This window comes from Chaetodon trifascialis, chromosome 8 (assembly GCF_039877785.1).
Source record: "Chaetodon trifascialis isolate fChaTrf1 chromosome 8, fChaTrf1.hap1, whole genome shotgun sequence".
NCBI lineage: Eukaryota > Metazoa > Chordata > Actinopteri > Chaetodontiformes > Chaetodontidae > Chaetodon > Chaetodon trifascialis.
Genome location: NC_092063.1, coordinates 3,533,845 through 3,557,429, shown reverse-complemented (window position 1 = coordinate 3,557,429; position 23,585 = coordinate 3,533,845). Strand labels below are relative to the sequence as shown.

At 44.8% G+C, this 23,585-nt stretch overlaps 1 protein-coding gene across 2 annotated transcripts; it reads left to right on the top strand.

Moving 5' to 3' along the window:
• Positions 1-1,146: 1,146 nt before the first annotated feature.
• mical1 (microtubule associated monooxygenase, calponin and LIM domain containing 1) lies at positions 1,147-20,177 on the top strand. Of its 2 annotated transcripts, none has more exons than XM_070968394.1 (24): positions 1,147-1,299; positions 3,962-4,271; positions 6,388-6,595; positions 7,466-7,573; positions 7,684-7,779; positions 7,917-8,072; positions 8,777-8,877; positions 9,134-9,391; positions 10,374-10,489; positions 11,330-11,456; positions 12,063-12,141; positions 12,354-12,501; positions 12,710-12,900; positions 13,960-14,066; positions 14,318-14,368; positions 14,482-14,731; positions 15,022-15,089; positions 15,372-16,158; positions 16,257-16,378; positions 16,463-16,576; positions 17,269-17,362; positions 17,475-17,568; positions 17,842-17,915; positions 18,872-20,177. In XM_070968394.1, the coding sequence occupies exons 2-24, from the start codon at positions 4,014-4,016 to the stop codon at positions 19,063-19,065; spliced, it is 3,801 nt and encodes a 1,266-aa protein (XP_070824495.1). In that variant the 5' UTR covers positions 1,147-1,299; positions 3,962-4,013; the 3' UTR covers positions 19,066-20,177. The 2 variants fall into 2 exon arrangements, with proteins under 2 accessions (XP_070824495.1, XP_070824493.1); XM_070968392.1 differs by having other exon boundaries at positions 1,160-1,299; positions 12,710-12,912.
• The last annotated feature ends 3,408 nt before the right edge of the window (positions 20,178-23,585 follow it).

The following is a 23,585-nucleotide window of genomic DNA, read 5'->3' as shown; positions in this document are numbered from 1 at the left end:
ACTGCAGTATAGTGCAGTACAAGAAGTATTAAATCACAAAGTACAGAAGTATTACCTGCAAAATGTACTGAAAACATCAAAAGTAAAAGTACTCACAGAGGCCTGCGTCAGTGTTAACATATTATATGACAGGATTGTTATTACTGCTGCATTAACATGAAAACAACATTTAAAATATAATTAAATAATATTAATACAAATATCCATCCAACACATATTGTTTTATCAACATGTTACTTCATGACTTTTCCATCATTTTATTAGTTTCCTGTAAACATGATGTTTGAACCGATGACATGTTCCAGAGGTCAGAAAGGGACAAAATTAGGTTATAATGAGACCTCAGCCGTAAGCATGATTAAAAACATGAATTTTCATCGACTTAGTTTAGTCAGAAAACATGAAGAGGAAAGTGTCCATTGAGACGTCTCAATCCAAACATCACATCTGAGAAGCCTGAAGCACCAAACTGTTTTGTTAATTAAGATGCTGAGTTGTTTTCCATTCATTTACTTATTAATAAATTCATCCTTTAAGCTCAAATGTTCATCGTTAATGCTGCTGTTGTGGTTGTTTGAGGTCTGTGTGAAACTCAAATCATGGAGCAGAAAAGCCAGTTGGTGTAAAGTAGCTCACAGACAGAAAAAAAGAGACTTATTACTTTATTATTTCATCATTATTGTTGTTGTTATGGTTGAATAGATCGTATCATTCATATTTATCAGTGACTCATTGGTCATGTGGTTACCCCCCCCCCCCCCCTTTTTTTTTCTTTTCAAAACTTTCTTTATTTACAACAAAGAGGTGCACAATAATAACACAATAATAACAACTGTCCCACTGAAACAGTGAAGCAGTAAAGAGCGACCTGAACAGGCCGGAAGAGTCCAGAGTTCACTGTGATGCTGTCACAGGTCAAACAAACACACGTCCATTAAAGACTGTCCAACAGAGACATCGATCTGCACATGAACACCGAAATAACCTGACTGATCTCTACCTGCGCGCTGAAACGCAGGTGTGTCTATCTTTAGCTTAAATCTTTCCAGCGCTCCTTTAATGAGAACAGCCGGTTCACCTTAACACCTGCCCACCCTGCCGTCACGTCACGTGCGCTGCTGCTCGCGCCGTGTCCGCGGCTTCGGCAGAAAGTCCCGGAAGAGACTTCACTCGCGCGGACTGGCCGCTCGGCGCAGGTGAGCCGGCGCGCGCTCTTCACCTGTAAACAAAGCCGACGACAGGAGGTGGAAACAGGATGCGGGTTGACGGAAAGCCGCTTCCAGCACGACCACAGAGCCGGTAAATGAAGTCCAAGACTCAGCGTGAGGCTGAACCCTGCTCATGTTTGACTCTTGTGTGAAAGATGGTGTGTGTGTGTGTGTGATTGTGTGTGTGTGATTGTGTGTGTGTGTGTGTGTGTGTGTGCGCAGACTTTCTTTATTCTCTCTGTGAATGTGGTCACTTTCAAAGTTTTGTCGGTGCGCTTTGTGGCCTGATGATGTGCTGCTGCCCTCTGCTGATTGTCATATCTGCCGTGTTTCATGTCCACCGTGAAACCCGTGAATGGGCGCGCTTGTTTGTGTCATTTGGCTCCATTTATGGCCGTGCTTTGTCAGCGCTTGCAGCGTGCGTGCCTTCTTTTAAATCTGGCTTCCTGCACTTGGTAACATGTTGAGACTGCAGCCTGCTTTGGCACAGCACATTCAGCTCACTGCCACACCTTCCTCCTCATGCACAGCTTACTATCATCGTGAACCTGTGAGAGGTTGTGTTTTAAGGCCGCAGGACAGACTGTGGATGTCTGTCAGAGCCAGATAAGTGCAGGAAAATCCATGTTTTATTTCCTCTGCTCTCGCTCTATCCCTCTCATCTTTCCCCTCTGCTTGTCTCCGTGTCCCTCTCCAAAAAATCCTGCCAGGCTGGAGATCAGTGTTTGATCCAACATCCTGATACACACAGCGCTGCCAGACACACTGCGCAGAGCTTACACATGTAATAAGGTGGGTCAATCCAGTCCAATCCAGTGGAAAATCAGGTCAATTCACCCTCAAACCCTGGATGCTCCTGCCTGATCTTTTCCACTGGATTCCTGCTGCAACTTGTCTCTTCCTTAGAAATTGCTTTAAGCAAGTCAGGTGACAATGACTGTGTGTGTGTGTGTGTGTGTGTGTGTGTGTGTGTGTGTGTGTGTGTGTGTACTGTACTTCTGCCACAGATGACACTTCACACAGCATGACCATCCTCAAACTATATTTAGAGGTGTCACAAAAGCCAATTTATTTATTTTTTTAAACCATGAGAAACTAGTTTGTGCTTTCATGTTTGTTCTGCTGCTGCTGCTCATGTTTCAGGCCAGTTAAAACAGAAAATATAGCACACAGTACAAATACAGCAGCCTCATTGGGAATTAGATAAAAGTTTCGAGATGATCCTCGGAGTTATTTTTAGTTTTGACAGGCTGTCTCGTCTTCACAGGCCGTTTTATTCCTGGCAAATGTTGTTTTGTCCTCTAATGGAGGAGTGGCTCCATTTACAGTTAGTAGACTTTAATTGTGATGCAATGTTGATTTATCATATCAGACCAAAGGTGACTCTGCTCGGTTTATGTCCGGAGGCCTGTTTGCTTCCTCTTGTAGTGTCCACTCTGCAGTGGATGAACAGGAGATGGGAGTTTAATGATTTTAAATATAATTACTCTTCAGAAATCCTCAGTTTAAATGCCGTTTCCGTCAGGTTCGCACACACATGTTGCAATGGTCTCTGTGACGGTAATTATAAACTCTGCGTCGAGGTGGAGGAAGCAGAGGGGAGCTGTGAGGTTAATATTACTGTCAGGAAGTGATGCATGCACGCTCATACAGGAAGTACAGGCCACAGCTTGCTGCTGCTGTTTGAGAAGTGTTGAAATGTTGTAGGCGAACAGCACTTTTCACGTTTGTGTGTCGTATTTACAGTAAAGATTAACATGCGACACTTGTTTATGAAAATAAACCACCTTGAGTAAATGTTGACACATAGGTTTTGAGTTGTGAGCTTGGCACTTCTGCTGGTCCAACTTAATAATTGCAGCAAACTGTAATTTAAAAACTATCTAAATGAGGTGCTGAAGCAAGACATCTGAAGTCGTCACCTGGAGCTCTTGTAAATTATTGGTGATGCTTTGTAGAACAAGCTATTAATCAATTAATTGACAAAGTAATGTGTATGTTAATCTATGGGAATAATCTTCAGGTGCACCCCGGCCTGTGTTAGTTTTATTTAAAGTAATGCATTTTGTTTCTTTTCACTCAAGTGCACACATTTGCTGGAGTGACACTAATACACTAATACTGGATATTAGTTTCACTGTATCCCCCAGCCTATAATAGTAATAATGATAATGATGATGATAATAATACCTTTATTTATATAAGTTATGAAGCACAAATTAAAAAGACAAGCTACTAATACATTGTACACCAACAGATACTGAAACCAGCAGTCAGAGCTTGTGTGTCTGAGGTGACAGACAGCAGCCAAACATATGGAAAAAGTTCCATTGTCACGATGTGTTTCAGCCATATGTTTCCATGAAACGGTGGACTCTCACAAACAGAAACTACTGACAGGCTGGCGTCCTGAGGTGCTGAGCGAGGGTGACACATCGACTGTGGGCGGGCTGTTCCCTGCAGGGCAGTCGTAAAACTGAAAAGATGCAGAGACCACAAAGAGGAAGTTAGTGATGACTCAGCCGACCAGGTGACAAAGACGTCCTCAGCGTGAAAACTCCTGGACTATAATTAGGTGAACATGAGGAGCAGACTTCCTCTCGCATGGATGGTAGAGGGCTTAAAAGACTGGCCCACCTCTGTAAATGCAAACAACAAGGACTTTGCAGCCCTTTGATCATTTACAGTATCCCCACGGCGGTTACTTCCAGGTATGAAGTTTTAAAACCACCATATAACTTCCTCTTTCACAGTTAACCAACAAACCCAGTGAACCAAGGACCGGGTCAAGCATCCTCCTCCGCTATGGCGAGCCAGGACCCCGTCAACCCTTCACACGCTGCGTTTGACCTCTTCATCCAAGCCCAGACTTGTAAGGATGTGAGGCACAACTTTGTCGCGCTCTGCAGGCAGCTAGACATCAATCCCAAGGATTTCAGGAGCTTTTACACCAAGTTAAAGGAAAGACTGAACTACTGGAAGGCCAAAGCTCTGTGGACGAAGCTGGACAAAAGAGCGTCTCACCCAGATTACCAGCAAGGAAAAGCATGCAGCAAAAACAAGGTACTGGCCGCGATGCTCTGCTTTCTCTGCGCTTTAAAGGGATTTAAACAGTCTTTTTGTGGTGAATTGATCATTCTTTTTTTCCGTGGTGATCTGACAGACACCGCTCTGACGTTTAATCAAGTTTGAATTACATCGTGTTTATGGTTTTGAGGCTTTTCTGAATTCTGGTGAAAACACTGAAAACTGCTAATAATTCATCAGTGTAATTATCAGATTCAGGTGTGATTATTTAATATGAATATTGGTTCAACGTGTTGCAGCCCCTCACCACTGGAATATATCTGTTGTGGTTATAACTGAACCCAAAGTATCGTCATTTATTACGGTGGAATAGAATCAAGTACTTTTACTCAAGTACTTGACTTAAGGACCATTTCAAGATACTTGTACTTTACTTGAGTGTTTCCATTTTGTAATTTTATACTTCATTTCAGAGGCAAATATTATTCATTTTTTCCTCCACTACATTTGTCTGACAGCTTTAGTTACAAGTTACTTTTACGCTGTTTCTTCCCCGTTCCTGTCGAGTGAAAACCACGTTTCTCCAGATGTGTAGATGTTGAATGTTCGTGATAAAACGAAGGATGAATTCTTCCTTTATTCAATTCAATTCAATTTTATATGTATAGCGCCATATCACAACAAGAGTTGTCTCAGGACACTTTCCATATAGAGCTGGTACAGGCCCAACAATTCCCTCATGAGCATGGTTTAGGTTTAGTCCTCAAAGCAGATAAAGTAATTATTAATGTCGACGTTGATAATGACAGCCTTAGCACTGCGTTTATCTCAGTGTTAGACTCAGTTGGCTTCCATCAGAATGTACATGAACCGACTCACTGTTTTAACCACACCCTCGACCTTGTTCTGACATATGACATTGAAATCGCTCCTCCTATGCTAACCTTAGTCCCTCCCAGATTGACTACCTGGTTGATAGTGCTACAGGTTCATTGCATATGACACTTGACTCTGTTGCTCCCTAGAAAAGTAGATAATTAAACAGAGGAGGTTAGCTCCATGGTACACTCCTCAAACCCGCAAATTAAAGCAAACTTCACGGAAAATAGAAAGGAAATGGCGTTCTACCAATCTGGAAGAATTTCGGTTCGCCTGGCAAGACAGTCTAGAGGAATAGAGGAAAATAAGAACAATCCCAGGTTTCTCTTCAGCACTGTAGCCAGGCTGACAGAGCCATAATTCTGTTGAACCACGTATTCCTTTAGCTCTGAACAGTAATGACCTCATGAGCTTCTTTAATGATAAAATTCTATTAGAGACAGAATCCATCGGCTCCTGCCATCAACAGGTACTGTTTTGTCTTCAAACACAGAAACCGTAGAAACTGTTACTCAGTCTGTCGCAGTTTTAGACTGTTTTACTGCTGTCGACCTTCACCAACTAATTTCAATTATTTCATCATCCAAAGCATCAACCTGTATTTTAGATCCCATCCCGACTAAGCTGTTTAAAGACGTATTACCTTTAATTGACTCTTCAGTATTGGACATGATCAGTCTGTCTTTATCAACAGGCTACGTACCACAGTCCTTCAAAGCAGCTGTGATAAAACCGCTATTTAAAAAGCCTACTCTTGATCCAGGGGTTTTAGCCAACTATAGACCGATATCCAGCCTTCCCTTTCTCTCAAAAACTCTTGAGAAACCAGTTGCTAATCAGCTGTGCGACTTTCTACGCAAAAATAGTGGGCTGAGAAAAGTCTCCTCCTTCTTCAGCTAAATAAACTCATTAAAAAGCCTCTTGGATTAGCTGGAAAATGCATCGTCACAAAGCTGAAAACAGGCTGCTCATCAAGCTTTTTGGAGATACGTGGTTCTCACAGGACAGCCCCCCTGCAAACATGTGATGATGGTATAGAATACGATGCGCTGCTGTAGATTAAAGCAGCCAACAGGATATAAAGCAGATCAAACGAGGTCAACCTGAAACATCTACAGCAGTAAAAACACATGAATGCAGCAGTGATGTTCAGCACAAACAGCAGATAGAAACACTGACAGGAAACAGCTTGCTGCTCTGAGCAGCTCATGCTCTGATTAGCGTCGTATCATCCACGCTAGCTGCTTGTCTGATTCCTCCTCCTCTCTCTCAGTGTCTCGTTTTAGGTGCTGGGCCATGCGGGCTGAGAACGGCCATCGAGCTGTCCCTGCTGGGGGCTCAGGTGGTGGTGTTGGAGAAGAGAGAGTCTTTCTCCAGGAACAATGTCCTCCACCTGTGGCCCTACACCATTTGTGACCTCCGCGCGCTCGGAGCCAAGAAGTTCTACGGCAAATTCTGCACCGGGTCTCTGGATCACATCAGTGAGTGGCTAATGACTCTGCCTAATGAGCCTCTGCTGAGGGCCGGGTCTGGGTTTGCTTTGAAATGTTCCCATTAGGGCTGAAATGATGAGCCCAGTAACCCATTCAGTGATGAACAGAAAGTAAATCTACAACATTAATTTAAACATGTTGGTATCTGATGAGGGGAAGGGGGTCGTGTCATGGACGGAATAACATTATGGCATCAGCAGAGTCGTTAAAGGACTCCACCTCTTTATGAGCCTTTGTGCGTCTGTGATTTCAATACTCTTTGAAGTATTTCAGCCACCTAATTCTGATGCACTTAAAGGGAAATGTCACCATTTTTACAGGTTTTGTGGAGTACTGCTGCGTTTGAGAAAAGAATTGTGCAAAGCTTTTCTGATAATTGCCTCAAGTGATGTCACTTGAGTCAGCGTCGGTTGGGGTTGAAGACCACAAGTTTGAAGATGAAAAGGATGTCTGCGTGTGGACTTAGGAAGAAGTGAGCTTACCAGACTTCTTCAGCCCGCTCCTCATTTCTACTGGAGACCAGCAGGACGAGGCTACGTTAGCCACTGTTAGCATAACGTACCCGAATCTCCGATCAGAGTGTTGATGGTCGCGTGGCATTGTGGGAAAAGCAGGCACAAAGTTTAGACAAGGGAGAAGATGCATGCAGTAAAAAAAAGATCATGTCTCTGGTTCAGCTGCATCTGTTTTGATCCTCTTTATGCTAAATTGGTGGAGTACTTGGTTTGGATTCTCAAGATTTTTTTTATCCGGTAATGAAAATACTCTCAAGCTGCAGCTCCTGTTTAACTTTTGTGTGCATGCGCTGGCTGTATATCTCATACCTCGGTTATCTGACACATACATGTGTATTTTCAGGCATCCGTCAGCTGCAGTTGATTCTGTTGAAAGTGTCGCTGCTCCTCGGGGTGGAGGTGCACACGGGAGTGGAGTTTCAAGGCCTGAATGAGCCGACAGGAGAAAACGGTATTTACATCCCGACCAGCAATCAGTCAGTTTTGCTCTTAGGAAGCAGCAGTATGTGAATGTGTCTGCTGAGGTTCAGCCCACATTAAGGTTTGATGTGTTTCTGACAGGTTGGACGGCCAAGCTGCAGCCTGCCTCTCATCCTGCTGCAGCCTTCCAGTTTGATGTCTTCATCTCTGCTGGAGGGGGCAGGTTTGTCCCTGATGGTGAGACAAACAACCCTTGAATCACTTCTGTTCCCAGTGTTACAAAAGGGGGCGCAGAAATTTTGCAAGGCCTGCCTGTTGCACAAAGCCAGAAAGCACAAACCAGTTTCCTCTTTTCTTGTCTCCCAAACAATCAGGTTTTAAGCACAAGGAGCTGAGAGGAAAGCTGGCTATCGGCATCACAGCCAACTTCATCAACAGAAACACGGCTGCCGAGGCCCAAGTAGCAGAGATCAGCGGCGTGGCACGCATCTACAACCAGAAGTTCTTCCAAAACCTCCTCACTGAGACGGGTATGAAGCCGTATGAGCTGCAGCTGGATGGAAGAGGACGTCTTGATTTGCAGTGAAGCAGCTGTCTGCTCGCTATCAGTTTTTAAAAAAACGAAACAAGAAAAGAGAAATCAGTTGTTTCATATTCATTTATTTTGTGCTGCAGCGCGCGCTGAGTGAGAACATGAGTTATGAAGCCGGAGCCACCGAACGGGAACATTTCTAATGAACACAAGCGCTTTTATTTTCATTTTATCGCTGCGTTTTGCCTCGCTGAACGCAGCCCCGAAGGCATGAAATGAGCGTTCACACCCGCTGTCAGGTCGGGTTCAGTCTGAAGTGTGAAAAACGTTGGAAGGCTGTTAATCTCAGTTCCAATCCTCAGTTAATTTCCTGTGACAGCGTTAACCGTGATGAAATCCACCCTTCCTCTCTGACCTCCTCTGCCCCGACTTCACCCTCGTTTTGGAGAAACCTTACAGGGACTGTGTGCTTCGCCTTCATCGCCCTGATCGTACCACGTTGAACGACTTTTCAATTCTCTCTGACCTCCTCATGTCTACATCTGCTCCCCCACTCTCCAGTCAAAGTGGCAGAAAAGCTAAATCAGACAAGCTAATGATACTTTCAAATAGAAATTGTTCTGGTTGTCAGCCTTCCTCATTCTCCCACTCTCCTACGCTGCTCTCTATGCCCACCATGCTCTCTCTCCATTTCCATTCCAGGTATTGATTTGGAGAATATTGTCTACTACAAAGACGACACCCACTACTTTGTCATGACTGCCAAGAAGGAGAGCTTGCTGAAGAAGGGGGTCATTAAACAGGTGAGAACAACACATCCATTACCAGGAAAAAAGTGTGATTCCTATTGGCACCGGCTGCGTTTCTGGCCGGTAAAGAAAAAGCAACAAACCAGATGGATGAACCAGCCATGCAGGTGCTCCTGAGGAGATGAGCTGCCAATCATCTCCTCTTTCTCTGCAGACCTTTAGCTAATGCAGTAAACCGGGTATGAGACTTGTCACTCAGACTCAGAAAAGGTGCCGTGACTCATCAGATCGCACCTCTCTGTCTTTACAGGACTGCAGCAATGCAGAGGAGCTGCTGGCTCCTGCAAATGTGGATCCCGAAGCTTTGCGCCTCTATGCCCACGATGCCGCCCACTTCTCCACAGGTGGCAAGCTGCCTGACCTCCAGTTCGCTCAGAACCACGCCGGCCAGCCGGACGTGGCCATGTTCGACTTCACCTGCATGCAACGCGCTGAGAACGCGTCTCTGGTCAGGGAGAGGAGGGGCAAGAAACTGCTGATGGCTCTTGTTGGGGATTGCCTGGTGGAGGTAAGTGGTGCAGATATGCCCAAGTTCTCATTTTTAGCCGCAGTTCGTCCACCGCTTTGGTTTATGGATGGAAGATGCATTCGTGGTCCCCAGAGGATGAAACCATCTTTTCATGTAGTGCCAGATTTTTCATTTATCCAGTGAAATGTCTCAACATCTACAAAAAAGATTGGAAGAAAATATACGAACAGTCATGGTCGCCAGATGATGTGACCCACCGACTTTTCCTCCACCGCCACGAGGTTGATGTTTGTTGTTTTGAGTTAAATGTCTGGACAACTTTTTAAGAGATTGCCATGAAATCAGGATACATTGTTTTAACTTCACATTAAAACAACGTATCCTGATTTCATCCTGATTACCATGCTAAACTAAGATGATGAAAATGCTCAGCATAATACCTGCTTCACATCAGCACGTTAGCATTGTCATCCTGAGCACGTTAGCGTGCTAATCAATCCAATCAAACTTTATTTATATAGCACTTTTCATACACACAACAGTGAAAACCCATCCCTCCCACCCTTCGCATGTACTAACACACACCCTCAACTACATGCATACACACACACGCACACACACACACACAGAGTAGTGAGACATGGCAAGGCACCGAGGGTCGAGGAAAACGCCACCTTTAGGGCCGTCCACACTGATAGGAGTCGTTACAGACTATGTGGAGTAGTTTTTGTGGGTTTTTGTTCTGGCTTTTGCTATGGATAACATCAGCCTTTAGCTCAAAGCACGGCCGTGTGCAGACTAAACATCTGCATGTTGATCGTCAGTTTGTGTGCATTCTGATGTTAGCGTTTAGCTGAAAGCACCACTGTGTCTCTCTCATAGCAGTGTGACCAGTGTGACTCGTCTTATTGATGACTGATAATCTTTCATGTGCAGTGTGATAATCACTCGCTGTATATCTGCTACTGCTCATTATTTGCGTGGTTATGTTAATGTTGCTCTTATGCTGTGTTCCCTGCAGCCGTTCTGGCCTCTGGGTACGGGTATCGCCCGTGGCTTTCTGGCTGCTTTCGACACAGCGTGGATGGTGAGGAGCTGGGGCATGGGGGTCCCGCATCTCAAGGTCCTGGCTGAGCGGTGAGCTGGCTTCATGAAACCACTAAGCGGCACACAGCGCTGACAGTCGTGTTTTATCTCTTTCATCAGAAGCAAAAACACACATGATGAAACTGCTTCCTCTTTCTTCACTTCCTGCCGTATTTCTCACCACCTGCACTAATTCAATGAAGTGGTGCACTCTCAGAAAGAGAAAGTGTTTCTGTCATTTGCTCAGACACACAGTTACTAGAGAAACAAGTGTTTTTGTGTGGATGCAAAGAAATTATGAAAACAGTTTTGTTCTTGTGGAAGTTTCAGTTATAAGTTATAATAGTTATAACATCGACACAAGTGAAATGCTCTAACATAAAAACAGCCTGGTAACATAATGCTTTGACTTACAGTTTTGCAGTACGATATTTGGTCAAAGGAAGACTAAAATATGGATTTAAAAGTTTAGAAAATTAATAGATGGCTTTGAAAAACAAACTATAAATAAATAAATATATATATATATAGTCCCAAATCATCAGTATGCCTGTGGATCTGCTCATGAGGAGGATCTCCCATCCTGAGATAATTAGTGTGCTGGGTAGTTGTTTTGATTGCATAGATGTAAAAATTATTTCAGCATGATTCCTTGATGTGACAAGAATAAAACAATGAGGCTTCTGGTGTTTGACTCCAGTCATGGTTTCCTGTAAAATGTGCCGAATGTGAGATTAAGGAATTTTACAGATAAAACTTTAATGAAAATATGGCTAAGACAGAATAAAGTGTCAAGAGCCTCTCTGGTTCAATGCATAATACGTCTGTGCTGATTGATTTTGGGCTGTGCTCGACTCGACTGAATTACTCCGTTTCTTCACAAACATACAGAGAGAGTATCTACCAGATCCTGTCCCAGACCACACCTGAGAACACCAGCAAAAACTACGCTGGCTACAGCATCAACCCCAAAACACGCTACACCAGAGTCAACCTGTCCTCCATCCAGACCAGCCAGGTCAGGACCGTTATCCTTTATTTACTCAACACAGATCTGAATCAAGGTCGCTTTGAGCGTGGAGGTTATTCAGAGATGCAGATTAAAGTCTAGAAGACATGAGAGTAAGGCAGCGTTAACAACATAGACTTTACAGTCTGTTTAAATGGTAAGGAAATGAATATCAGCCTGAGCTTAATGGAAATCTGCACCTTTTAACGGACCAGTGTGTAGGATGTAATGGCATCTAGCAGCAGACTGCTTCCCAACAGAGGCCGTGGAAAACGTAAAGACACTCTTTAGAGCTCGTGTTTGGTTTGTTCATTCTGACAACATGTGGAAGGCGCCTCTGTAGATATAAAGAGCTCATTGTAAGGAATAAAAAACACAGCTATTCTTATTTTCAGGTGATTATGCACGTCCCATTTCTGCCAATAAATCTTCCTAAATCCCACACACTGGACCTTTAAGTAATAGGTGTTCTGCATATTTATTGTCAGCAAAGTAAATCTGAGAGCAGGTTTGACTCCCACACAAAGCTGGGTTATTCTGAGGTCTTGCTGTGCTCCTGTTCAGAGGTTAATTTAATCAAAATCTACTGACTAACCTTCCTGTCGTTTCATTTAGGTGCAGCACCTGTATGATGTTGATAAAGCCAATCCATCGAGCAAGAAAGAGAAGAACCGGTTGCCGCACATGCGTCAAGGTCAGCTTTACCTCGCTGTGCAGCCGCTCAGGCTCAGTGCATGATGGTTATTCTTTCAGCCATGTTGAGTAATGCAGGAAGCACTTTGTGGCTCCGTGGTATTGACACTTCACTTGCACCATATTTACATGTCAAAGCCAGACATTTTTCACCATTGTAAAACCACAACAAGGTTGCGGAGTCTGATGAATCGTCCGTGTTCGTCCACCCAGATTCGGTCAGCGGTTTTGAAGAGTTGTTGAAATGGTGCCAGAAACACACGGCGGGTTATGAGAATGTGGATGTCAAAGATTTCACCCAGTCCTGGAGGTCCGGCCTGGCTCTGTGTGCTCTGATCCACCACTTCAGACCTCAGCTCATGTGAGTCATTAGCCGTTAGCATTAGCATCCTGTGGGACTCTGTGTTGCTACGTAATGATTCAATTGTGCTAATTTGACCCAGTTCTTCAAATAAAAAAGTGAATTTAACACATTTCACCTAATAAAATCCTTGGCTAACCAAAGAGTAACCAAAACTAATTTAATGACACCCTCTGTATAATAATCCACCTTTTTAACTCGTCCACAGTAACATGTCGTCCCTGGATGAGTCCAGCACCGTTCACAACAACCAGCTGGCTTTTAGCATCTTGGAGAAGGAGCTGGGCATCCCACCTGTCATGTCTGCCAGTGATTTAGCCAACAGCGGTCAGATAGACAAGTTGTCTATGGTGCTCTACCTCACCCAGATCCAAAAGGCCTTCACTGTGCCAGCCAAAGGTAAAGGTTTGGGTATATTGTGCAAGGGTAAAAAGAATATCAAGCAAGGCCAAATGGAAAAGCCAAGAAAGCACTTTGCAATACACCACAGTTAATGTTTCATTAATTATGTCATTTTTAATGCTGTTTATGTTCCGGTATTATTCTGGAGATAGCTGCTGGTGACAGCAGCCTCAATCTTACGTAACCCGGTTGCTTAGACACTGCACAGCATTAGCATCACCTTAAAAGGGTCAGGTGTCCTCCCACTGAAATGTGTTTGCTGTTGAGAAGTGATCAAATGGCTGCTGTCTCTTTAAGAGCACGTTACCCAGAATTCATTTTGGCTCAAGTGGCCAGTGCTGTGCTCAGAGCCAGCCTCTACTGGTCGAGCTGCTCTCTTGCTCTCAGCCAGCCCAGCAGCAGCAGCAGAGCACACAGCCTCGGTGTGGACCTGGCCGAGCGGGGCTCTGGTGGGACTAGCTTTCCTGAAGGGGGTCTGCTGTTCCTGCGCTGAAGCAGGATTTTCCTCCCGGCTGTTTGCAGCAGAGGTATTTTTCTCAGCCTTTGTACCGTGAGGAGTTTGTGCAGCGTATATGTGAACCCAGCGTTTGAAGGCAGTGAATGAAGTGGAGTGGGTGTGATACACTCCCGTGTCTGTGATGCTGCGCTGCTCTGCTCGGGATCCGCTGACTGATGTGCAGGCAGGAGGGAGCTGTCATTCTCCGGTAACCTTATCTGAGTGATGAAAGAGTGGGAGTGGTAGTCAGAGCTGGAGCTGAGGACTTTTTATGTGGATTGACAAGTTGAATTCAGCTGCTGCTGCTGCTGCTGCTGCTGCTGTGACGCTACAGAAAATACAAGAGGGATTATTTGTATTTCTGACGGAGTATCTGACATTAAAGGATTTTACCTTGAGGATATTGAAAAAGGCAGTCAGAAGATTTTATGCAGCTATATGCAAAGCTGCAAGTAGGCCAGCAGTGAGGTGTCTCCAGGCTTGCAGTGTAACAGGAAGATGAAGTGAATCCGCTGTGTCCCTCTGACATTTTTCTTTCTTTCATTTTGTGCTGGCTACAGAACCTGCAGGCTTCCTGCCATCGTCCAAGCCTCTGACTCTCTCCCAGACACAGTCAGCTATCTTTTTCCTGAACAAGCTGAAGCACAACTCTCTGCAAAGACGCAAGGTACGCCCACTGTGACCAGGACTCAGTGTTTACACAGCAGCCAGAAGTGTTTGATAAAGACATCTTCAAACGCGCCGGCTCGGCGGCTGGAGGTCACGTCTGGGCCTTCGCTCTGTGTGACTCACGCCTGTTTCGTCTGTTATTTCATGGGAAGCGGATTGTGGTTATTCATTGAAAAGGTTTGTTTGAATGTTCTCTGCATAATCAGGTCATGCGATGGTTGTTTTTTTTTTTTCTTGTTTTCTCTGCAGGAGATTCTGGCATCTGAGAAACGAGCAAGAGAGACGAGAATGGAAGATGAGGTCAGTGCGAGCTGTGTTTAACTAACTGGACTCTGCTTTTGAAGCTTTCTCTATTAATTCTTCTTGTTATCGCCTCGCTGACTTTAACTCTGTCTTACGACCTCTTCCCTCAGCCGGTGGTGCTTCCTGTGTCCCCTGAGCTCAGTCCCACACCTGCACCTGCTCCTGAACCTGAACCTGAACCCGGTCCTGGTCCCGGTGCGGCGATGACCAACAGCGAGGAGTGTTACTTCTGCGGTCAGAGGGTCTACGTGCTGGAGCGCATCAGTGCCGAGGGCAAGTTCTTCCATCGGAGCTGCTTCACCTGCCACCAGTGCGGCATCACGCTCAGGCTGGGAGGATACACCTTCGACCAGACCACAGGTGAGCACCTGCTAAAACAAATCACTTGTAATTCTGGTTCCAACCTGTGGTATAACGTGCTCTCTCAAAGCCAGGACAAGGTTTTGCTCCAGTAAGTGAAGCACCACCTAGTTATTTATTTATTTGTCTAATTAATAATTTGCACTGAGACCCTTTTAAAGGGGGTTCCACTCAGACTGAGATGAGTGATGAATGATTTAAGAGAACAGCAGGGTTTTTCCTCTTGAGCACGTCGCTTGTCTCTGACTTTTCAACTACGTTCATTGTTTTTATCTGTGATGTCTCCTCAGGGAGATTTTACTGTGAGCTGCACTCTGAGGAGCTGGATCTGGCAGACGGGGCTGAACCGTCTTGTAAGGTGGGTCACTGAACAGAACAGATGTAAGCCATTCTGCCGCTTGCTGCTCCAGACTCCATGTTGAATCCTTGTGTTCATAATGCTCGTGTTACACAATCTTCTGTTGCATGATACATCATCCTTCTGGCGCCCGGTCCGATGTCGTCAGCCTGCAGGGCTGACTCGCTCGCAGCAGTTATGCACAGCTAATGAGAATGTTTGTGTCAAAGTATGTGAGGCCTGCAGACCAAAACATCATCAACATTTTCCTTTTTGGTTTTTCAATGTCATTTCTGTTTGCAGGATAGCGAAGGAAATCTGAAAGGGTCAGACGAAGAGAACGGGCTCTCCAGCGACGATTACACCCCGTCTCCGTCAGATGAGGAGTACGAGCACACTCTGGACTGTGGTCCCACACACGAACCTGAAGGGCAGGACCATCATGTACTTGAATCCCAAGAGGAATCCCAAGAACCACATTCATCAAAAGCTTCCACAGACGCTCCATCGAAAGCTGGGGAAGCAGCACCCCCCAAGGAGGAGACTGAGGAGCTTCCTCCCAACACGCCCTGTCCGGTCCCCAAGCCACGTCTCTCTCGGCAGAACCCCAGCCCTCAGCCGTCTCCTCCAACCGCAAAGCCTCGCACGCTCCACCTTTTCAATCCCTCCACTCCAGAAAAACATTCATCTCCAGCCCCGGCGCCAGACTCCCGTCCAAAGCAGTCGCTCCGAAAGCTTCAGCTGACCGCTGAGGAGAAAACCCAGCTGGTGAATCTTCAGAGCTTCAGCGCAGACTCCGACTCAGAGACCCCTGGCGGATCCTCCTCCTGCTCCTCCTCCTCTGCAACTGCAGGGGGTCCAAGCCCTCCGAAGCCAGAGGGCCTGGACGGGCAAGAAGAGGAGGGCTACTGGAGCGGGAGCACCGCCAGTCACGTCCGCGAGAAGAGGAATCGGCGCTGCTTCAGGAGGAAAGAGATGCCAAGCGGGCAGACCAGAGTACGGTCCAAGTTTTCCCCCTGGAATCTCTCGTCCCCGAGGATCAGCAGAGACCCCCGGCTCAGCGTCCTCGTCAGTCATCCAGGGAGAGTGGGTAAGCCGAAGACTCGTCTCCTCTTTGCTTTGAGATCTTGGTAAATCTGGATTCATTGTCACACTTGTCACAACATCCGTTTTGCGTTTTTACCACAGAAACAACATTCAGACATGTTCACAGCGCCTCAGAGGAGGGCGCCGATGGAGACGACGACGACGACGATGATGACGATGATGAGATGTTTGAGCAAGACGATATCGACTTATTTGATGAGAAAGTAAGGAGAGGCTGACGTTTTCTGTCTGCATGCTGCTTCGTTTTTACCAGAAGTGCGTGTACAACACTGACTCTTTGCCTCTAGTTCCAGACTGTGCCATCGGACCCTGTTGAGGCCGAGAAGCTGGAGCTGATGAAGATGAGGACGCTGGAGCGGCGTGCCAAGATCAGCGAATTACAGCGACTGCGCAAAGCCCAGGTCAGTGTCACAATACTCATCGCTCATCTATGTTTTATTGATCAGCAGCTTCTCCAGCGTCACTCACAAGCTTTGAACTCGAATATCTAACTTTATTGCTCTTAAATCTGTCAACAGTGCAGCAACTTCTTTTCAGAATATTTATTGTACGTTTGAATCCTTGAGATTTCTTTCCTGGTTGATGTGGCGCCCCCTGTCAGTACTGGTGGTAACAGCAAATGTTGTTTGAGGCGCTGGATGTGTGCAGCCTGTCGAAAAGCTCAAATTGTCTCATTGCTCTCTGCAATATTTAAAATAATAACCATGTCTTGTTCTGTAGACACACCAGATCGCTGCCACAAGCATATTTCCTGCGGCATCTTCACAATAAAAGCCACAGTGGGACATGCATAGTTAAGAACAAAATAAAGCTGTGATACAGCTGTGATGGAGTGAACCGTGACCACTGAAGCTGACATCAATGAGACAAAATTAAAAAGAGTAACACTGAAGCATTTCCTATAAATCCCTCACGCTTAGGCAGGCAGTTTGAAGCCTGCGTGGGAATGGCGGACCCTGCCACGAACAATGACAACTACTATATACAGATAAATGATTCGTGGAATGTGAAAGTACTGAATGGCGACCATGAATACAGGGTTTGATTTAATGAATGAGGATTCTAACTTTAATGTTTTTCTCATGGTTCGCAGTCCATCCAGAGGAGACTGGAGGAGATTGAGGTGACCTTCAAGGACTTGGAGGACAAGGGCGTGGAGCTGGAGCGAGTTCTGCGAGGAGAGGCTGGTAAGACAGAAACCTGCAGACAAATAAATCTCGTTCCACGACATCTCGTTCCTCTTTCTTTCTAACTTAACGAGCACACGGATATCCAAACACTGCGCTCTTCCACTTCCAGGCAGCAGCGGCTCTCCTGAGATGATCGAACAGTGGATCCAACTGGTCCACGAGAAGAACGCGCTGGTCTCCGAGGAGTCCGACCTCATGGTGGCGTAAGTGTGCACCTTCCTTGGCTCACCTTTAAGCTCAGACAGTAAGCGCCTGTGTCGCCTGGCTGGGAACACAGCACGGCTTTTGTGCAGGGGCGGAAGTGACTGAATAGCCAGAGGGTCCGTGACTGCAGACCCTCCCCTCAAAAACACTGCAGTTTCTGTGTGTGTCGTCGTTACAATCGGGCTCTGTTTGTCTTACGGCCTCATAATGACCCGCGGCTACAGCAGGATGTAATGTTGACATGACTCAGCTGATGTTTGTTTTTCTCTCAGGTCTCGACAGCTGGAGCTGGAAGACAAGCAGAGCATGCTGGAGATGGAGCTCAGGAAATACATGGAGCTTACTGGTGTGTACTTTGGTGTGCTGGCATTAGCACACTTTTTGATTTTGAAGCTGTCAGAGGAAAACAAGTTACAAACAAGCACCCGTTGTGTTTAGCTGGGACAATTATTGCGTGTTTCCTTCCCTCTCTTCTTCTGGTCTGGTTCAGTCCTGCATTTTGTGAAGTGTTAGCCCAAAATATAATATGTGTTCTTCATAGCTCCACAGACCGTTTGTCTGTGCTGAACTGAAAAGGCGGGATAGTACAGAAAGAGGGAGTGTTGTCCTAAAAAGGCTTGATTTGATCAGCTGATATTAGCTTTGGGTGAGCACTAAATGCATGTTTACTTTGCAGTCAGTATGAACAGGAAGAAATCACAATCAATCTCTGGGAACATTAGATTTGGAAACAGGACGAGTCTGAAGATTCCTCGTGTCTTCAAAAAGTCTTTTTGCAAAAATACATAATTAATTAACAGGTGACAGAAAGGGCAGTGTTGTCTGACAATACGGGTCGTCATATATCATCGTCTGGTCTTATGCAGCCATTCATCGTCATGTTAGACCTCTCTGCTGCTGGAGGAGAGACCGGTCACAGCCGGATTACAGGATGCAATTTAGACTAATACGTCTGTGTTTAGTGCACGTCTGTGTTGGATTAGTGGGTGAGTTTCATTCTTAATTAAAACCTGCAGCCACTGATTTTAAGATGATATGGTGAACTTGTTAGCAGACGCTAATTTTCTCATCTAGCCATTACAGAGCAGCACGATCCCTCATTGGAGTCATGTTTTGGTGTGTTTTAGGTCTATTAGCCGAGGGCAATATCTGGCTCTTTAGCTGCTAAACGCTCCCCTAAGTTCACAGTGCTGGGCAGCTAGTGTGCAGTGGGTGTAAGAGAGAGCGGTGGAAAGAAAAGAGGATTGTAGTGTGTGTTGGATTGTAGCTGCTTTAAAAGCTGCATATGTGTTCATCGTGCAGACAAGACATCGGAGCAGCAGGCGGAGGAAGACCGGGTCCTCCAGCAGATGATCGAGGTGGTGGACATGAGGGACTCCTTGGTGGCGTTTCTGGAGGAGAAGAGGCTGAAGGAGATGAGCGAGGAGCAAGAGGCCTTCTCCATCCGGGAGGCCAAACGGCACTCGAAGGCAGGAGCTCAGGTTCACTGGGCGTAAGGCTGTCGCGCACTCAGCATGAACCTGGACTGTAGGTGCCCTCACATCTACTGTGCGTGACACTCGCTGCTTTCAGACTTGGAACCTGAAACTGAACTTTTGAGAAGCCAAAGATGAGACAGAATCGTTGAGCGGCTCCTCGTTCTCCAGATAGGATGAAGAGTTGGGGCTTAAGGGCCAGAGGCTGAGGGTATTTAAGTTGCAATCCACCCCTAGAGGGAGACTTTAGCCTGGAGCTCCGAGGCGTCTAACAAGCTCCTGCCCGGATATCGGGGTCAGAGCAACAGATCACACCTGAGAAAGGACTTCCAGTGATTTAGCAACCACGGCACAGCAGGTGGTCGTTACCCAGCCGGGGACTCGGCCTGGTTTGGTGTCAGAAACGTGCGACTCGGCAGCAGAAAACGACGGCGGTGGGGAACCTGCGGCAGCCGGCGTCGGAGCCTTTGGGATGGATGTAGTCTGAAAACACAGGACAGATGGTGTTTTTGAGAATCCTTCAGTGTTCACGTTGTTTTTACTTGTGACATCATGAATAAGTGCTACTGTACACATGATATGCATATCATAATTCTATGATTGGCATTTGTACGCTGAATAAATTCTAGAAATATGACGGTGGAGACGAAGCAGAGAGGTAGGTAAATATGTGAATTATTAAATTCCGTTATTAATGATTTCATTCTATTACGTTTCATTCATGAGTTTTAGGATTTTTGTAGCACTCCCTGCTGTTCGCCTTCCCTGATAGCATGTGGGATAGTTACTCTCAGGGGTCGATCGTTCAGTCCTCTCGGATCAGAGCTACGTTTTTCACTGATGGCCTTCAACCATCGGCTGCTCTTTAAGTTGTGGTGTATTATATGAACACGAGGGATTCGGGTGTGAATGAGAAACAGACTAACGGACCGGTTCATCTATTTCTAAACGCCATCATTTATCGTTTGCAGGTGTTGCTATTCATGTGCTGGCAGAATAGCTGAAATCAAGACAAAGAGCAGTTTGTTGTTAGTGAAAAGGAGCCTTATATACTCATTGTTCTGCTGCCATTTTGTGCCACCTGGACGGCACTTCACAATATATCAAATAAAGATCATGCACTTTGATGCGTCAGTTTTCCTGTTTTTGATGATACATTACGGTCTTCAGTGCTTTAACTAATGCATGTCCAGCCTCGTCAGGTGCTTTGTTTGTTCCTGGGCATGTTGCCATAACCTTGGCCACACGCAGAACTGTAGTTATATAAAGGGTTTGCCTGCTATTCTAACTTCTAGCCTCTAGGGTGCGCACTCGTCCTCTTGATTGCCAGTAAACTAATGCTGCTGTGGCAGTAATGTCTGAGGAACTCCTCGGCTCATCAGGCATGGAGTTAGTATTTAGAAGTACTTAGTGTGGTAGTTTATTTCATATTTAATGAGATGATGATATGTTTTTAATTAATGTCAAAAAACACAGTGGAGTGAATATTTCTGTCTGAAATGTTCTGAAGTGGAAGTATAAATTAAAGATAGTTACAATGGACCACTTGAACGCTTTCAGGTTTGTTAGGCCCACATTTAATTTTTTACTCTGCTGAAGTTATTAGTACAGTAAATAATACTAAAAATAAATCCTGCAATTAATAAATAAAACTTTCTAAAAGGTACGAGATGCTGCTGGTGTGTTTAGAGGAGACTTGTGTCCAGTTACCTGTACATGATTACTGGCTCATTTTCAGGCGTGCCTGCTGAATGAATGGAAACATTTATCCGACCTTATGACCTCCTGGAGGAAGCCTGTGTGGAGGATGAGCTGGGTGAAGTGACGCCTAAAGGTAACGATTATGATCCCAGCAGTGTGATCATAAATCATGTTTATAGTCAAACACACTTCAGGAGCAGTGATTGATGACTTAAATAACCTCGACTGATCAGTTACCACACGCGGCTCCACTTTCATGCGAGCGCTAACTTCAGTTTAATCTCCGGTTACGTGAGCAATTAACATTTTTAGCTCTAATTTGATTTCTTATGTAACTTTTATAGCCACATTAAAAACTAACTTCTGTTGTTGAATTAAATCCTGATTACCTTTTGATTGATTGATTGATTGATTTTTTGTAAGGTCTGTGCTGAGTTTAAGGTCTTCGGTGACTCTTCCTCATGTGGGAGCTGCTTCGCTTGACCTCTGGAGGCTGTAGTTACAGCTCAGGTTATATAAGATGTGATCCCTGTTGGTGTAATCCCACTGAGGAGAATGGAGAGCTTTGTTTTGCATCACTTTAATGACATAATTGAAGCTGGAGCGCTAATCCCTCAGAAAGATCAAGCTGGTCCTGGTGTTTCTCTTGGAAGCTGCTCGGTGATGTGAGGTTACATGAGTCTGGTGTCAGTCCTTCATCAGCCTCTACAAAGACGAACTGGAGAAGTACTCAGTAAAAGTATCAGTACTGCAGTTTGAATACACTCATAAAAACTCCTCATTATGCAGCATGGCCCCTTTTATTATATTTTAGATTATTATTACTGATGCATTAATGTGTACGTAGCATTCTACAGTTGGTTGAAGTCAAGTAAATAAATGTAGTACTTTATGTACTGTTTGGCTGTTTGATCAGCAGCCTGAACTTCATTTTAGAAAATATTTGAAACAAGTTGATTTGCATTGAAATGTAACCCTGTATGTAAAATCTTAGCATTGTAAAAGCTGGTAACTGTCACATAAATGGAGTAAAAAGGAGAATATTTCTGAAATGTGGTGTAGTAAAAGTACAAAGTAGCAGAAAATAGGAATACCCAAGTACAAGTACCTCGATGCTGTACTGGAGTGAATGTACTCAGTTACTTCCCACCGCTGATGTGTGAGTATTTGACCCCCTCAGGAGACTGTAAGTGTGTCTCAGTCATTTTATATTTTATCATCTTATTGTAATCAAACTGATGTTTTGGATCCTGAAACTCTCAGTAAAATACTGACTGAGTCTAACCTAAAAGCACATTTTATTTTTATTTCTCCAGTTACTAGCGAGACAAATGAAGTTATTGTTCACAATGCTGTAAATCAATGAGCTCGTCAGCTTTTAATGGGATGAAGCACTTTGATTTATCAGGTGTTGAATTTGCTGATTTGGCCAAAAACAGATGTTTGTGTGTTGTGTATTCGTGATATTTATTGAATGTTTTAGTGATATTGTTCACTCTAAGGACTTAAGAATTACTATAAATCTCAGAGTGAGTGTTAAAATCCATCACACGTGAAAGAGATAACAGATAAAAACCCTGATCTTTAAATTAAAATGTACAATTCTTATACCTTCAAATCTCTTACATCAGTCAGGATTTAAAGCTTAAACCATGTGAGTCAGGTGGGAAATGAAATCCACCAATAGTCAAGTATTCATTTAAAGAACAAGCTCAGAATACACGGCAGTATCAGACTTTAGGACAACAGTCTGTGATATCTCAGATTTATACATTACTATAATTTCATATATTTAGTCCTGTGGCTGTGCAGGATTTGCCATATTTAGATTTCATATTTTGGACTATTCTGCATGATGGTACAGATGATGAGGACAGTTCTTTCCCGCTCTTTGTAACTGCGGTGACTGTGCTGCTTTTGTGCCGTTTGACATCCATCACCCAGCGTGACGCTCTCATTTCAGAAGCTGCCGTTTCCCGCAGGCCTGGTGACTTCTGTCCTGATTGGAAAAGGCTCATTCTGGTGAAATCGAAGACGGCCGTGACAGCCTCTTGAGCCAGTATCCATGACAACGTGACGAGCCAGTCCAGCTATTGATATATCCTGTCTCTTCACAGCACAAGCCTGAAACTCAGGTAGGCTGCACTGTGAAGATATGAAGCTCAGACAGAGCCACACGGGATCGAGCCTGCAGCCTCTGATGGCAGGTGAAATACCTGGGCATCATTTATTTTGCACAGCAGGAGCAGACTTGTTTTGTGTCCTTGCTCTCAGTAAGAACGTGAACAGAGGGCGCTGAATGTGTCATCAGCTCGACCTGTTATACTGCATGGCTGCTTGTGCGGCAGCTGAAATGAGCAGCTGATGCAGATTAATGCATAAGCCTGTTAAAGGTTGCCTCTGAAGACCACGGCGTGTACTGAGACATGCTTAGAGCCTAATGCTGTGATGACCACGGTCTGTGGTCCAGGTGTAAAATTTCTACTCGAGTGTGAGATGTGAAAACAAGCCGTCTGTGCCACTTTCAAATAAGACACGGCCTCGTAAAAGGATTTAAAAGCTGTGACAAATGGGTTGTTAATTAGCTTTAATAGGAGCATCTTCTGGGTTGCCATGTTGTGAAAAATCTGCCTGGATGGTGTTTATCCTCCTTTTAGCTCCTTATCATCACTGGACTGATCCCAAAAGAGCTGCATTACATTTACTAAGACTGTAGATTAAATTAATTCCTGTGAAAACACTTCATTAATGACTCATGAACAAATATGATCGGATGACTTATTGATAAGTAAATGAAATCCTGTTAATATTCATACATTTCAGCAACATTTAACTACATT

Coding starts and splice junctions, on each gene's coding strand:
- mical1 (XM_070968392.1), top strand. CDS start 4,014: ATGGCGAGCCAGGACCCCGTCAACCCTTCACACGCTGCGTTTGACCTC. Junction 7,780..7,916: donor GGGCAGGTTTGTCCCTGATG/GTGAGACAAACA, acceptor CCAAACAATCAG/GTTTTAAGCACAAGGAGCTG. Junction 17,916..18,871: donor GAAATACATGGAGCTTACTG/GTGTGTACTTTG, acceptor TTCATCGTGCAG/ACAAGACATCGGAGCAGCAG.